Source organism: Furipterus horrens, unplaced genomic scaffold (assembly GCF_987537825.1).
Source record: "Furipterus horrens unplaced genomic scaffold, mFurHor1.1.pri manual_scaffold_2, whole genome shotgun sequence".
NCBI lineage: Eukaryota > Metazoa > Chordata > Mammalia > Chiroptera > Furipteridae > Furipterus > Furipterus horrens.
Window position 1 is genome coordinate 169,906,151 of NW_028327172.1, and position 16,468 is coordinate 169,922,618.

The following is a 16,468-nucleotide window of genomic DNA, read 5'->3' on the forward strand; positions in this document are numbered from 1 at the left end:
AGAGAACTTTCCCATCCATGACTGGTTCCTTATAGGACTAAAATAATTCATGTTGACCTACAGTATATTCATTTATATTGTTTAAATGGATAATAAATATTACTGTTTTAGGATACAAGAAAGAGCCAGAGATTTAATTTGTTTAAAATTGAACTATATAACTGAGATTTGACACACACACACAAAAGTAAAAGCAAGTCATCTTCCAGTTGACCTAAATTATTATAATCTTAAAAAAAAAGTGAGCACATTAAAAAAAAAAAGGACCAAAAGTTATTTTAGCTTCCTCAACAGATTGCATGTCAAGTTGCTTATTAGGGAAATAAATTAATATTAAGTGCAATATATGTGTTGTCTTTTACTATGGCATTTGTTTAGTTGTTCAAATCATTATAGTACGGCTCTGCAAAAAAAAATCATATAGCCTATTATCATGGATCTAATGTACTATAACTTTATCAATGAGAGGTAAAAAGTCTCAAATAACAAATACAAACATTGAACAATGCCCTATAAAGATTTGTAAAAGTAAAATTTTTCCAATAGATTTCATTCTTGTCATTTTGTAGAATGATTCTGCAGTCCACCTGTTTGTAACGTCTTAAATAAAATAGACATCTGTATTAAAAAAAAAAAAAAAAGTGAGAACATTACAAAGTCAAACACCAGCCTCTTTGGAGATCAATACCATGAATCTAACACAATCTATTTTCATTACAATTACCAATAAGTCAAACAGGTAACATACTGCTTCATTTATTTCTCTAAGAAATGAATGATGCTTTCCAAAAGGACATCCTTTTAAGTAAGGCATAATAATGAAACTTGTCTACCAAACAACCTATTACAAATGCTGCATCTCAAAGTCTAATACTACAAGTTTTCAAATTAAGGGTAACTTCTTATGCAAAAAAAATTTACGGCATTTCTTCCTGAAGTATAGAAAATAAGGATGCCTTCTGTCCATGACAAGCAACAAACAGACAAAGCAGTATAAGTAACAGGAGATAAATAAATAAAAAGAGAGAAATGGCATTTGCTATTAACAATTTATAAAAGAAATGCTTCGATTCTCTCCTAAAAGATAATCAGATTCAAGAGTGATTACCATTATTTATCAAATCATAAAGTACCAGGACTTATTTTATAAAATTTTTTTAGGTATTCAAAGGGAAATACTTCATGAACTCCATAATCTGACAACAATTAAGGACTTCTAAAATACAGCATTCCTTTAAAAACATATCCTCTAGGACAATTCTTCCCTAAGCATGTGCATCAGAACACTAGATCCATAAAGTTTTCTGGGGGAGGAGGGAAGGAAAGAGTCTGTTCAAATAAATTTGGCAAACACAACCTTATATCTCCATCTTGAAAATACTTGAAAACATAACATGGTGCTTGCTTAATAAAATATTGTATAAATGTTAGGTTTTTGTTTCATTTTTTTTATCATCACACAGAACACTTCTTTGTTAACAAAATTCCTTCCAGTACCTCTACTCACTTTCTTTGGAACATACTTTGATAAAGCTGAGGTATGTAAAATTTAAATGATTCTAGTTTTTTAGAAACACCCTAATTAATCTAATTAAATTTCTATAAAAGCCATGTAGTTTTCAAAAGAAACTATTTAAAAATATAAGAGACATCTTTGGTTGGATATAAAAGTGATGAAACACAAATCATTATTCTCTGACATTTACTGCAAGAGTCAAGAGAGAAAACACATACCAGTTATGACACTGGTAGAAAATGTGCTTGACAAAACCAAAACTATGTCTAAATTTAAATGCACACTCAAGTTTTTATTAAAAGAAAGTACAGCTGTGTCTATATTGTTAGCCCTTTTCCTTTTGAAGCCAGCTGATCAAAGTTTGATCTAAAAAGAGATGCCCTAACAGCATGTTAACTCTGCATACTTTCAGACTTCAGCCAACTTTCATGCCTTGGGATATAACTAGTCAAGGGAAAGCTTCCCTGTGATTTATCATTAAATGTGTTAACACCTGCCCTGGGATTTTCAAAAAACTAGCTTTTAAAAAGACATTAGTTGGAAGGTAGATGGAAAATTAAGCCTGTGCAAACATTCAAAAAATGAGTAGCACTTTTCTATAATTAGTAAAAATAATTTGTACCCAGCAAAGAATGTCAAGGGTTAGGAGGCTTTAAGCATCAGAAATCAGTGCCTTTCTCTACCAAAATTAAAAAGAAATAAAAATTAAAAGTTTTTGACTCTAAAATGTGAAAGGTTTGATGTGGATGAAATTTGTTTTGAAATCATGATATAAAAAGCATGTTGTTCCATTTACTACGGTGAGATCAAAGTGTTGTCTCAGTCCTGCAATACTGTGCAAGCGTTTTAGTGCTCTGTTCCTCAGTTTCCTAACTTGAAAAATGAGGGGGGCGTTAAACTTGCAAGAGCTGCAAAGGATCTTCCAGCTTTAAAATCCTATACTCAATTATGGACCATCTTCCAACTATAACAAAAACAACAAAAGAGTATCCTTCCCCTAAAAACATGTAATAAAAACTACCCTTTATTGGGCACACACTAAGTGTCAGGCTCTATTTCTTCTTTCACCTAATCCTCATTAAACTTACAAGAAGAGGCATTTTCCTTCTTTTACTCATAGGGTATAAGCCATCTTTTATCTGTGCAATCCATTTAGGGGTGGAAGACAAGTATAAATCAAAGTCCAACTCCAAAGCAAGTGGCAGTAAACCACAATTTAAAAGTTGGTACCCCAAACAAAAAATATCACACACAAAGGAAAAAGAAAAGCTAAAGAGGTGGGCTGTGACTATGACTATGGTAATCTGAAGAAGCACGATAGATCTTCTAATAGCCCAGCTCAGTTGCCTTGTAGCCATGTGGGAACCAACAAGAGAAGCCAAGTATCATCAGTTGTATGTTAGTGTGTGAATTCTCTTGATTTTCAGATGAGGAAAAGATTCATTACCTTTGAACTTCTGCTTTGAACAGTTCTAACCCAGATCTGTGAAGTTACTTTTAATATTCTATAGATTTCCAAAATTCCCAGATAAGTTTAAAATATGGCACCAGAAGTAAAGCCTAGGCTCTGAATAAAGCAAACCTTGGTTGAATTTTGGCTATACTACTCCGTTGTGTGACCTTGGTCAAGTTACTTTACCTTTCTCAACCTCATTTTTTCATTTGTAAAGTGAGGATACTATCACCCATCTTACACGGTGGTTAGGGAAGGTCAGAGCTTGGCAATAAGTTATTATTACCCTTCAGGATCCTAGTAACACAGAACGTGGTATCTATGCTCACAGACATTCCAGTTATGTGTATGAACACTACCCAAAGTTTGCCTTTAAAATGTCATACTGTCACTTTTCTGCAGACCTAAGACAGTTTATTGCTAAAAAGTCATACACACTTATTTCTAACAGACACTAACCAAACTTCACAAAGTTTATCGTAAACTTAAATTGAACCATCTATCAGACTGTTTTCTGTGGCTAACAATTTTTCTAACGTGACGCCGCAAATCCTGTTACCACGAATTCAGACTTCTTAATGAGGGGAGTGGAAGGGAAAGCGGGGGATGTGTCCCCCAAAGAGGTTGGAGTGCTGAAGATCCCTACAACTTCCAAATATTTCCCAAATGGCATTTCAGGAGCAGGTGGCTCTGTACCCTAAACTATCTTTTTATTCCTAGCAACATGCTCTCCCTTCACAGCTGAGTTTTAAACTCAGTCTTCCCAATGCCCCATTCCAGACGGCGAGAGGGAGCAGGACTTCAGGTTCTTCTCGGCCAGGGAGACACCCGCTTAAGGGAAAGAGGGAGAGGCCCTTGGCCTCGAGGGGCGTGGAAGACTGGTCAGGCCACCTCTGCCCTGGATCGATCCCTTCCTGGCCGGTACCATCCACGGCCCACCCTCCTCGCCAGGCCTGCGGAGCTTGGGGACACGGCTGTGGTTAGCAGGGCCGAGCCGCCGCCGTGGGGACTGCGCTGGGGGCATCAGGAAATAACTCGGGGGTTTCAGGAGAAAGAGGGAGGCAAAAGCATGTGACCCCACGGTGGGGCGTGGGAGTCCGCCGTCCCCCTTCCTGTCCGGACCCTTCCCAAGTCCCGGACCGGCCGCTCCTCTCACCGTCTCGGCTTCTGTGTGCTGGGGTCCGGCACTCTGACCCCCCATTACCCCGCGGAGGAAATTCATCTTGTCGTTCAGCTACTGGCTATACCGGCCCCTTCAGAAAAGAAAGAATAACTTCTCCTGCTCTCTGCAGGGACTGGTCCCTAAGCCCGCACTCGACACTTGGCGGCCGCCGTGACCACCACCTCCTCGGCGGCCGCTCCAGCCCCCTAAGTCCGGAAACACCAGCAGTCGCGATGCGCACGCGCGAAGACGTGGCATTACGTGGCGGCTCGAAGGGCGAAGGTAAAGGGGGCGAGAAGACAGGAGGAGGCCCTCAGGCCGGGTCCGCCCAAGCCCCGCCCACTGCTCAGGCACCGCCTTCCTCCGCAGGGACACGCCTCCTACTCCCGCCCCTCGTAGGTCGCTACCGCTGACCCTAATCATCCACGTGGTCGAAGCCCGGCCCTGCAGGCTACAGAGGATCCCGAGAGTGTGCGTGTTTGGGCTTGCAGTGTTCGGTTGTCGCCGAGCTGCACTTACTGCAACCTGTCAAATCTGGGGTCGCATTTTGTTGAGTCGAAAGTGCGATTTTCCTTCGGCCAACGTGACAGGTAAGGGATCCCGGCCGCTGGGAGGGTTTATTTGATTTTGCGGTTAGCAGTACGAGCGTTGTGGCCTTCTGATCCCCGTAAATTGTGTTTCTTTACGGGGCTTTGTTTGGTGGTAAAGAGGACGCTAGAGCCCCCTTATTCCACTGCCACGGGAGGGCGCATTTCTCAAATCTTGCTCCTCAAACCCGCTAACAGGTACACTGCTATTTTCAAGTGGTGTGAGGAGGAAACCAGTCGAACTCTGCATTTAGCTTACGAGAGAAAATACATTGATCTGTAGTGTCAGTTTGGCAGCCAATAGCATAATGTTTTATTATTAACTGTCAACCCCTGAATTACAGTGGCTTTATAGCATGAAAAATATAATATTTTCAAATCGGTATGCCTTGTTCCTTTCAAAATGAGATTGCCAGGTACACATGTTTCTGGAGTAGTCTTGTAGATTTCTTGAGCATAAAAGCGCAGGGTCTAGTTAGCCAACTGATTCATATACCTCTCCACTAGGATGACCCACAGGTTTCATATTTCCCAACCTCCCTTAAAGAAAAAAATCAATATGCTTCCTGTGCCCTGCCATGATCAATAGTACCACTAGTCAAATAATTGCCTAAGCTAGAAGGAGGAAGCTGGGAAGACCCTTAAACTCTGGATTTCACCCCCACATGTCTAGTAGTCAAGTTCTGTCATGTCTGTTTACAGTATTCCTGCAATAGGTCCTGTGCTCTCCATCTCTCTGCCTCTGAGATAGTTTATGTTGTTATCATTTTTCTCCAAGATTACGGCAATAGTTTCTTAAATAGTTTGTCATTATTCAGACCCTGACTTCCCTCCATTCGATTCTCCAGTTCACGCTCCGGTGAGCCTAGCAAGCCATGGCAAAACATCTGTCCATGACAGTCCTTGTATTAAAATCCTCCAGTGGTTGCCCATTCTCTTCGTAATGAAATCCAAACTCCTTAGCTTGCTATACAGGCCTGTTATGTTCTGTCTCCTGCTTATCTTTACAGCTCCTGCCTTCCCCACATAGTCTTGATATATATATACCCTTCCCTTTCTCCTCTTCATCAAGGAAACTCCTGCTAGTTCCTTAAGACTTAACTCTGGCATCTTCTGAAAGCTTTCCCTAAAATCTACAGATATGCACTTTGCAGTTGTTAGTATGTGGTAAACTCAATAAATGCTTATGTTAAGGGCAAGATTATGTTATTTTGTATCTCTGTGGCTTAGCACTATCTCATAAGAGGTGATATTGATGGATAACTGAAGAAAACATTAAAGGATATATGAATATTATGCTGAGGAGGAGGGTCCTTTTTTCATGTGTAAGGTATCACAAAGGCTATCGTAAAAGTTCCTTTTATAGTGTCAAGGTTTTAATCCTGGGTGGCTAAGATAATGGTGGGGGTCATGCTGCCAAAAATATTGTGCACTAAGCATTGTCCACTGCTTTAAAACTAGACACTTGACATTTAGCATCAGACATTTTCCATAGGGGCATTCTATTGCATCCTAAAAAAGGAACCAATCAATGCTCAGCAATTTTATTATCAAGTAATGTGTGCAAAGAACTTCACCCAGTCTCTAAGCCTATCCCTTCCTGAGCATCTCCTTACCTCTTCCCTCTGTTCCACTCTACCCCATCATCAGGAATAAAGCTCTAAGATGGAATGGGGCTCATTGGATGTCTACTCTATCTATTATTTGGTAATAAAAAGCAGTGCTTTTACATTTTAGCAAAATTGTTTAATGGCACTGGCCTTTTCAAAATGCCCTGCTTTGTTTTAAATTTGGTGAATATAGTAGGTCACTATGAGTTTTCCCTTCATTTGACTGTGTTCTTTCCTAACAGCATTCGCTGGGTGGGAGGGACTGTGGGCAGAAAGGATGGAGAACTGGGTGCAGAGGAGATGAGGTAGAGCCCCTAGATTTCCTCCTGACCTCTTAGTCTTGTCTTTCTCCTGATGTCTGGGAAAGGGTGGACCTGCCCATTACTTCTAGGCTCAAGAGGAGGCAGAGAAGATACAGTGGCTAATTTGTCCCTCATTTGGGGGTCTGAAAGGGGAGCAGAGGCATCATCACTGCGGAACAGCTGTGAAATGGACTCCTTATTTAAGAGAATTCACTTCCACTGATTTTATAGAGAAAAGTCAGGGACCATTTCCTGTTTCTATTTGTACTCTTTAATCATCTAGCATAATTCCTTTATCATGATAGATGCTTAAGAACCATTTGTTAAACAAAGGAGGAAAAATATGAAAAAATTGTGACTGCTTGACTAACACCATTATACTTCTGACTTTCATAAATCTAAACACTTAGGATAAGAATGCCATGGATCATAAAAATACACATAATCCAAAATTTTAACTTAGATAAGTAAAAATGATTTTTCTTTTCCTAAACTAAACCTGGCAACAGAGAACTAGCAAAAGCCTTTGGTTTTATTTTTTTATTTTTATTTTTAAATTATTTATTTGTTAGTTTTGTTTATTTATTTATTTATTTTTAGAGAGAGGGGAAAGGAGAAAGAGAGGGAGAGAAACGTCACTGTGTGGTTGCCTCTTACGCATGCCCCCAACTGGGGACCTGACGTGCAACCTAGTTCTGTGCCCTGACTGGGAATCGAACCAGCGACACTTGGCTCGCTGGCCGACGCTCAATCCACTGAGCCAGGGACAGCCTTTGGTTTTAAATTCATTTTTTAAATTGTTTCCTTACAATCCCCTAGTTCAGTGGCTGTCTTCAGTCGCCCACTTTCCCCATCCTTTCTTACTTTATAATAACAAACTCAACAATAACAATGGCAAGATTTCAATTTTTATGGCTAAATCATATTCATTGTACATATGCATCATTTCTTTATCCATCTATTGATGGATACTTAGGTTGCTCTTATATCTTAGCTATTGTAAATAATGCTGCAATGAACATATGGATGCATGCTTGTATATCTTTTCAAAATAGTGTTTTCTGTTTCTTTGAATAAATACCCAGAAGTGGAATCGCTGGGTCCTTCTTAGTCTCTTTGTCTTTTTTTTTTAAACAATAAAAGGCTTTTTATTTCATGTTCAGCTAAATATTTCTCCCAAAACCTAGTAGGCTTCTTAGCTTTGATTGCAATTAGTTCCATGTGCTAATAGCCACATTCAAAGTTTATCTTAGGTATAATTTTCAGCCTGATTTATTCTGTTTATAGCCTTTGTTTTAAAGTCTATTTTGTCTGGTGTAAGTATTGTTACACAGGCTTTTTGTTTTCTTCATTTTATTGTCATGAAATATCTTTTTTTCAACCCTTTACTTTCAGTCTGTCTGTGTCTTTTGATCTGAAGTGAGTTTCTTGTAAATAGCCACATACAGGTTTTTAAAGACTCGTCGGCAGCCGTCCGTCTCGAGAGACGATGATGTAGCTTCTTAAGAGTCTATCTGCACCGCCGAGAATGGCTGTGCAGTCCAACTCGTGAGTGACATCGTATCTGTCTCCTCCCGTGTTGAATCGACATCTTGCGATGACGCTGAAGCTACACAGCCTGGGCAGGGTGATATGGAGGGTCTGCTGTTGCCCATGCAGCAGACCCCCCCTCTCTTCGCAGCTGAAGGGTCCAAGGGAAAGACGGAGTCAATACAGCTTGGCTTCAGGTGCGCCGCAGGAGTTGCCGGTGTTGACTACAACGTCAAACCGCCTTAGGGACTCCGGCTCCGGATTTTCTGTCAGGGTTTACTCCCTTAGCCTTTCCCCTGAAGAGGTATGCCGCAAGGCAGCGGAGGTTTTTTGGAGTCAGAGTTTTCCTTCTCTGATGTACCCTGACTGGAAGATCGAACCAGCGACACTTAGCTTGCAGGCCGACGCTCAATCCACAGAGCTAAACCAGCCAGGGCCATTTTAAAGACTAGTTACTGGAAATCCAAAAATATAGTCAATACAATTATGCATTACTATCCATTAAGCAAACAGCACATAGCAAAATAAGTTAATAAAGTTGAAGCAGCAATTGAAATTCATAACTAAATAATAACAATATCAAATACATATTTGTGCTTCATATATGCTAGCCTCTACTTATTCCAAGTACTTTACATAAAGTAATTTACTTAATCCTCACAACAACTTTAAGAGATGGTGTTATCAGTTCCATTTTACAGGTGGTGAAAAAGGTACTCAGAATAACCTGGCCAATGTCAGACTGCTAGGAAGTAGCAGAGCTGAGACATAAATTGGTGGTTTGACTCCAAAGGCTGTACACTGAGGTACTTTTCTGTCTGATCTCTAGACCTGTGGAGGTTGCAGCTGATCTGAGGGATACTAACAAACTTTTCTTAAATATTGTTATGTATACATTACTGAGTACATAGGTTCAAGGTCATGACTAGCTGCGTGTTTGTATGTGACTAATGTTAAACCGTAGCCTTTAAACCATCAATTTGGTTATAACACATGCGATAATATAATATTACAACCAAACAAAGTCAGAAGTTGGCACGGTGGACCAAATGATAGTTACATATAATGTGGCCAAGAACACCAGAAGACGGCCTCTGGTTATATTCTACAAAATTCTGAATATTGCAGGAATAAATGCTCAGATTATTTATATGCTGAACAGCAATGTGAAAATAAGGCACAGAATATTTATTAGAAATCTCGTAATGCAGTTAGTGTCAGAACAAATAAAAAGGCATTCAGAAATCTCTACAGATGTGCAACTTCATTAATTTCAAACACAAACTAAAGGAAAATTCTAATGAAGACACAATACAGCTCCCTTGACAAGCAGAAAAAAAAAAGATGTGTCAGGTGCTGTGCATCCAAAATGAGTCACTTATCAAAATATTTTTGCAAGTATTGTGAAAAGTATTCCTGCCTTGAGCATAGCAGATTGTTTGCGATGACTGTTACAAATGTTTTGCAAAACCACCTATTGAAGACAATTAGTGTTAAAGACTTTTTTTGGTTGAATTTTTTAGCAATATCCATTTCTACTATTTGAAAAGAAATTTTTATTCTTTATGTTTTTATATTTCTTCATTTAATAGTTTCTAGATTGTAACTGAAAATAATTTAAAATAATGTATTATATAAATATAATAAATGAGCTCTTTAAAGAAACAAATAAATGTAGCACATTGCTCACACAGTTCTACACCTTACTTTTTCGTATTTAATATATCTTGAAAATTGTTCCATACCAAAAGAGGTATTTCTTATCCTTTCTTGTTCTGTTCCATGAAGTGCTTTTCAAGTTTTTTTTATTGAATTTATTGGAGTGACAATGGTTAACAAAATTATACAGGTTTCAGGTGCACAATTCCACAACACATCATCTGTACACTGTATTGTGTGTTCACCACCCAAGACAAGTCTCCATCCATCACCATTTTTTCCCAAAATATGTTTTAAAGCCCTAGGTGTTCCTTGGGAGAGGAGGGTGCAAGAAAGAGGGTTCTGCCCCTCTCCATCCTGCTCCATTTGATTGGCTTCATTTGTTTATACTTCCTATTTCATTTGAGAAGATTCAGAGGCTAAAATGTTAGCCACCTGTCTTAGGAGATATGAAATGTGGCCAAGGCAAGGACTTGGAAAAGGCAAGTCTCTCATATGCTGTAGAGTCCAGGGTTCAAACTCCTGCTCTACCTGTTTTGAAGAGAACAATAATAGTACTTTCTTGTGGTTATTGTTAGGATTTTGTTAGATGATATCTTTAGTGTGCTTAGCACTTTAGTACATGAAACATAGTTAAGTATGCACTAAAGGTTATGTTACTGAGCAAAGCAGGGCTCGTTCACATGGTGCCTTGGTGTAAGACCCACAATTAGTGTTGAGAAAAAACAGGTCTTTATTTACATTATTCCAACTTTGGCAGTACTGGGAGCACTTTAGCTGAGAGCCCTGTTCTCCCACAACACCCAGCACTTCCCTTGCTCCGCAAAAGGCTATAAAACAGAACCAAGCCCAATAGTTTCCTGTTCCTTATCTATCAGCTCTCTCCTTCAGGATCTGGGGTACACTGTCTTCAGCCTCTGTATACTAGTCCAGGAAAGAATGTGCTGTGTTACACTGGATCATGGTGAAGTCCAGGAAGGGCACAAGTCCTAAGAGAGTGCCCTCTCTTTGTATCCTGAGTCCCAAGAGTCCAGATGGAGTCTGGGTCTGTGAGACAGAGTCCTTGGTGACTTTGGAGTCAGCTGGAGCAGGCACAATCAAAGCAGCAGCATGCCTGCTTTCTTACTAGCCTAGGCTGCATGGGTGAATCCTGACTAAAACTGCAATGGCTGCTTCTCACATGGCCGCTACAACCTGCTGCTCCATCATGCTCCTCTAACATGCTGCTTCCATAATGCTTCTTGTGGCAAACAGGGGCCCTTCATCCTTTCAAACAGCACGGTTCCCTTCCTCATGGCTCCCCCATTTTTAAATGCTCACCCGGAGCACCATACCTCATTGTTACGGAAAGTTTTTTAAGCTGTACCATCCGCCCTCTTACTCAGGTGACAGCATTACTTCCCTTCAAGAAAGGCTCGGCTGTCATTGGTATGTAGAGTATCTTAAACCATTTACCGGCCTTTTACCTGGGCCATAGTACAGCTATTATCTAGCTACCAGCGTGCCAGAGATATGCAAAGTACCTTAAAAGCTGTACTATCTCCTTTCCAAAACCATGAGCTGTGGATACTTTGGGGATCACACCCCTGCCCCATTACAGTTGCAATGGAGGCCCAGATCATCTTTAGTGTGTATCATTAATTTCTTAACAACTATTTAAAAATATTACCCCATTTCCTGGCTGGTGTGGCTCAGTGGATTGAATGCTGGCCTGTGAATCAAAAGGTTGCTGGTTTGATTCCTAGTCAGGGCACATGCCTGGGTTGCGGACCAGGCACCCAGTTGTGGGCATGTGAGAGGCAACTTATCGCTGTATTTCTCACATGTTTCTCTCCCTCTCTTTCTCACTCCCTTCCCCTTTCTCTAAAAGTAAATAATAAAAGTCTTAAAAAAAAAATCACCCCATAACGGTACTCAACTCAAACTTCATTGGCTCATGTTACTGAAAAGTCTATTACTTTAGTATGGCTTAATCTAGGACATCAAGACAATCTCCTCAGGATCTGGGCTTTCTCTGTTTTTAGGCTCTACTCTTTTTATTGGTTTCTTTCTCAGGCTCCATATAAGGACAAAATGGCTGCTGTCAGTACCTGCAGACCTGTAATCTTCTAGATCCAAGTTCATTAAGAAAACCTAACCTCTCTCCTTAGAATCCCAGCTAAAGTCTCCTTATTTATTGGATCCGATTAGATCTTTTGTCCTGTGTTGGGCCAATTTCTGTAGTCCAGTGTGTGAGATGCTCTGATTGGCTTTGATTCACACGCCCACCTCTAAAGCAAGGAGTGGGAATACTCTCCTCATCTCAAAGAATGTGGCATAAAAATGGAAACAGGGACTTTCTCCATAAAAAAGCCGTAATATTCTGCCAAGAGAAAGTTTATCAGGATAGAAAAAAATAAAAGATGCTCGCTTTATCCCCTAATGGACTTGATTGCTGGCCAATTTTTTTGAAAAATATTTTTCTAGCCGTGTTACTAGCATATTGCTGGCATCAGTTCTGTTGCTCTGCAAAAGGTTCAAAAGATCATGTTGCAGTATTTAATAGAAGTACTTTTATATCGCTTCATATTTATATCTGCAAGCAAAGCTGTATCTACACCCTTTTTAAGAAAGTACAGTCCAGTTGTGTTTTTATTCTTGAGAAAACACAATAAACAGAATTGCTTACTTATGAAACACTTCTATTAGGAAATCCAATTTTCAGTTTCAAAGAACTTTTTATAAAACTCTACTGAGACAGATTTATCAGATGTAGGCTCTGACACTCTCGCCCTCTGTGGAGAATTTGACTGTCACCTCTCTACACCCACTGTCCTTCTCCTCCCCCCTCAGCTAGCTGAACAGGCAAGTCCCGAATAGCCAGAACGGGATTGGAGTTTTTACTGTCCTGTTCCAAAGCGAGACCAAATCCTTTGAAGTTCACTTTACTGGCTGATGCCAAGATTCCATGGAAGCTGAAGATGATTTATTATGGAGTCATTGCCACTTTTACCAGTAATCCATGGTCCCGAAACAAGTGGTAGCTGATCTGTTTCATTTGCCTGAGTCAGTCGCCCAAGTGACTATGGGTGGGGCGATGAGGTGACAGGGAACTCTGTAGTCTGTCTCTTGAGATCAAGGTAGATCAGGCTTCATGGCCAGCAGGATGGTAGCAGACCTGGACCAGAACTTTCAAAGTCAGCCCACACTTCCATGGAACCCCTCACTTCCCAATTCTAGGTCTTCAGTGAAGTTGACTATAAAGTGCCAGTGGCCTGTGATTGTGAACACACTACCCAGATAATTGGGATGGGCTCAGTAACTTGCAGCTATTAGGTAGAGTGTCTAGAACTGGCATAGGCAGGTGGCTTGAGGAAAGAAGAGGGAATTGAATGTAGACATAATTCTCTGCCAGCAGCTCAAGAGTCCATGGGCAGAGGAATGGAAGATATGAAAATCATGAGCTCAGAGAGGCAAAGCAATCTTCCTTTTGCTCTGTTTTTTGATGCTGCCTTGCCCAAGAAGGACCTCACAAACATCACACTAGTTGTGGGTAGTATAAAGAGCTAAAAGAGCTCTGGCTGGTGTGGCTCAGTGGGTTGAGTGTTGGCCTGAGAACCAAAAGGTTGCCGGTTTGAATCTTGGGCAGGGCCCATGCCTGGGTTACCATTTGAGGGGGGGTACTTGGCAACTAATGGATGTTTCTCTTGCGTATTGATGTTTCTCTCCCTTTCTCCCCCTCCTTCCCCTCTCTTTAAAGATAAATAAAATCTTTAAAAAAAAAATAGACCTAGAAGAGCTCCAGCCTGCTCTCCCCACCACCCTTTCCCTCCTTCTAATACCCACATGCACACATGGCCTTTCCAGGGCAGGGCCACCATCTTTGAGACCCAAAGTAGTTGACTCCTAAATAGCTCAGCATCCAACACCTCAATGGGTCTTGTCACAGACTGTCTCCTTCCTGGGGAGTATTGCCATCTAGGTCTGGTTCTAGTGTCTGGATCAGAGCAAAATTACTATATTGGTGTTTTGGTACTGATTTCATGGTATAATAAATACCAAGATCTTTTACTTTTAAAAGCTCAGAATTAATATCATTTAAAACAAATCAGTGATACTCCATATTAAACACATTTCATTTTAATAGAAATTAGCCATTTCAAATTCTGCGTCCTTTAGCTTCAGAAGAGTTGCACGTCTGATGTTTTTTTTTTTAAGGTTTTATTTATTTATTTTTAGAGCGGGGGTAAGGGAGGTAGAAAGAGAGGGAGTGAAACATCAATGTGAAAGAGAAACACCAATTGGTTGCTTCTTGTATGTGCCCCGACCAGAAACTGAACCTGCAACCCAGATATATGCCCTGACCAGGAATCGAACCTGTGACCTTTTGCTTTGCATGACAATGCCCAACCAATGAAGCTACATGGGTAAGGACTGTTTGATGGGTTTGGTCAGCCCAGATTCAGTGCCTTCCTGCACCTTCAGCTCTTCTGCCTGGAGCTTTTTAGAACCTTGGACTCTAGGTAAGCTGCTCAGCTCTGGCCAGAGGCTAGGGCTCCCTGTTTTCTATTTTTCCCTACCTATCTGGGAAGGATGGTCTTTTCTGTTGGCTAACTCCTGCCTGCCCGAGCAGAATGAGCCACTTTGCTCACAGAGAACTTTTCTTTTTTTGTTTTCTCTTTAAGTTTTCTTTATTTATTCTTAGAGAGAGGGAAATGGTGGGAGAAAGAGAGTGGGGAGAGAAACATCAATGTGAGAGAGAAACATCCGTGGGTTCCCTCTCGAATGCCCCCACCTGGGGACCTGGCCCACAACCCAGGCTTGTGCTCTGACCAGGATGTGAACCAGCAACCTTTTGGTTTACGGGATGACGCTCAAACAACTGAGCCACACCGGTCAGGGCCCCTCTAACAGCATCTGTGTTTAGTAGGTGGGGAGATTGGGGGTTAGATAGAGTTATAGGAGCTGATAAATTAAAGAGAAGGTTTTAGGACTTATGTGAAATAAAGAAGAGGCAAAAGAGGAGAAGGGGAGAGAGTGGCAGAGAGAGACAAGAAACTGAATGAAACTGCTGACTAATATCTGCAGCTCTAGAGTGTTACACCCACATTAATATAGTTTTTGGGTTTTTTTTCCGGTACTTAAAAATAGCTCAGTATAGCAGAATACTGAAAACAGATGTAGTTGGTTTCTTGAACTACTGATTCAGCAAACATTTGAACCTGTGTCCTCTGTGCCAGGCTCTGTCTGCTATAGGTACTCTCTCAGGTGTAATCTCATTCTGGAGTGCTAGAAATTCTTATTATTTTAAAGAGAGAGGCCTGGGCTTCAGCATGCTATAGAACAGAAAGGCATGTTTTGTTTGCAAACCTAGACAGACATGGGTCTTCATTCTAGTTCTGCCGTTTTTGGACTATGTAGCCCTTGGCTGTGTCAGTTGTGATTTTCATGCCTTGCAACAGAAAACCAGAGTGTCTTAAACAAACCAGGAACTAGGCAGTGCAAGACTGATACAGAGGTTCTAATTTGCCAACTAGGATCTAAGTTGGAATCTTTCTGCTCAGCCATCGTTGGCTTCAGGCTTTCATCTTTGTGGTTACAAGCCAGCTGCTTCATCTCTAGCATTTCATCCTTATTCTGGAAAGGAAGAAGCGCAAAGGTGAAGAGCGAAGTTGTCATCAACTGATACCCATCCCCCACTCTTTTATATTGAACTAATGTCAGAATTACAGAAAGGTTGCAAAAATTGTATAAAGAATTTTCATACACTCTTCATCCAGATTTTTCAAGTGTTTTGCCCAGTTACTTAATCATTTTTTTTTTCTTAAATATATACATTTTCCTCCTGAACCATCTGGAGAAGAATTGATAGGCATGAGCTCCCTTTTGCCCCTCAAATACTTGTGTTTTATTCCTAACAGCAAAAACATTTTCTTAAATAATGTAGTGCAATGATCAAAACCAGGAAATTAACACTGAAAACATTGCAGTTATCTAATCTACAGACTTTATTCAAATCTTGCCAGTAGTCCCACTAATTTCCTTTTTGGGAAAAACAATTTTTTGGTCCAGTATCAAATCCAAGATTACACATTGCATTTAGATGTTAGATTTCTTCAGTTGCCTTTAATCTAGAACAGTTCCTCTGTCTTTTTTTGTCTTTCATGGTTTTGATATTTTGGAGAGTACAAGATAGATCAGTTACTTCGTAGAGCATCCCTCAGTTGGGGTTGGCCTGATCTTGCTTCATGATTCGGTTCAGATTGTTTATCTCTGACATCTCTGGCAGGAATAGCACAGATGTGCTGTTCTCACAGTGCATCATCTCAGGAGATAGATAACATTTTTGTCTCATTATTAATTATATTAATTTTGATCATTTGTTTAAGGTGTTATCTGCCAAACTTCTCCATTGTACAGTTTGTAATTAATAACGATTATTTCGGGGCCTGCTTTAATAATGATAAATATCCTGTTTCTCATCAAACTATCACTTCCTGTTTTAGCTTCCATTGATATTCTTGCCTGAATAATTGGTGGTTGCCAGTCTGCCTTTGTATAAAAAGCTTTCCAGGAAGCTTCATCTTTTGACTTCCACTTGTTTTGTTAAGCATCGTGTCCAGCCTTAGCTGCAAGAGAGCTTGTCAAATGTGCTATTGTATTGTTTTGT

The 16,468-nt window shown here is 40.3% G+C and overlaps 1 protein-coding gene across 2 annotated transcripts in view; it reads right to left on the reverse strand.

Annotated features, from left to right (window-relative positions):
• The window catches only part of USO1 (USO1 vesicle transport factor), an 83,035-nt gene extending 78,662 nt beyond the window's left edge, over positions 1-4,373 (reverse strand). For both annotated transcript variants that reach the window (XM_090266746.1, XM_090266745.1), the window contains exon 1: positions 4,126-4,373. In XM_090266746.1, coding sequence (XP_090122872.1) covers positions 4,126-4,191 — 66 coding nt within the window. In that variant the 5' untranslated portion in view covers positions 4,192-4,373. The remainder of the gene's footprint in view (positions 1-4,125) is intronic.
• Positions 4,374-16,468: the final 12,095 nt, after the last annotated feature.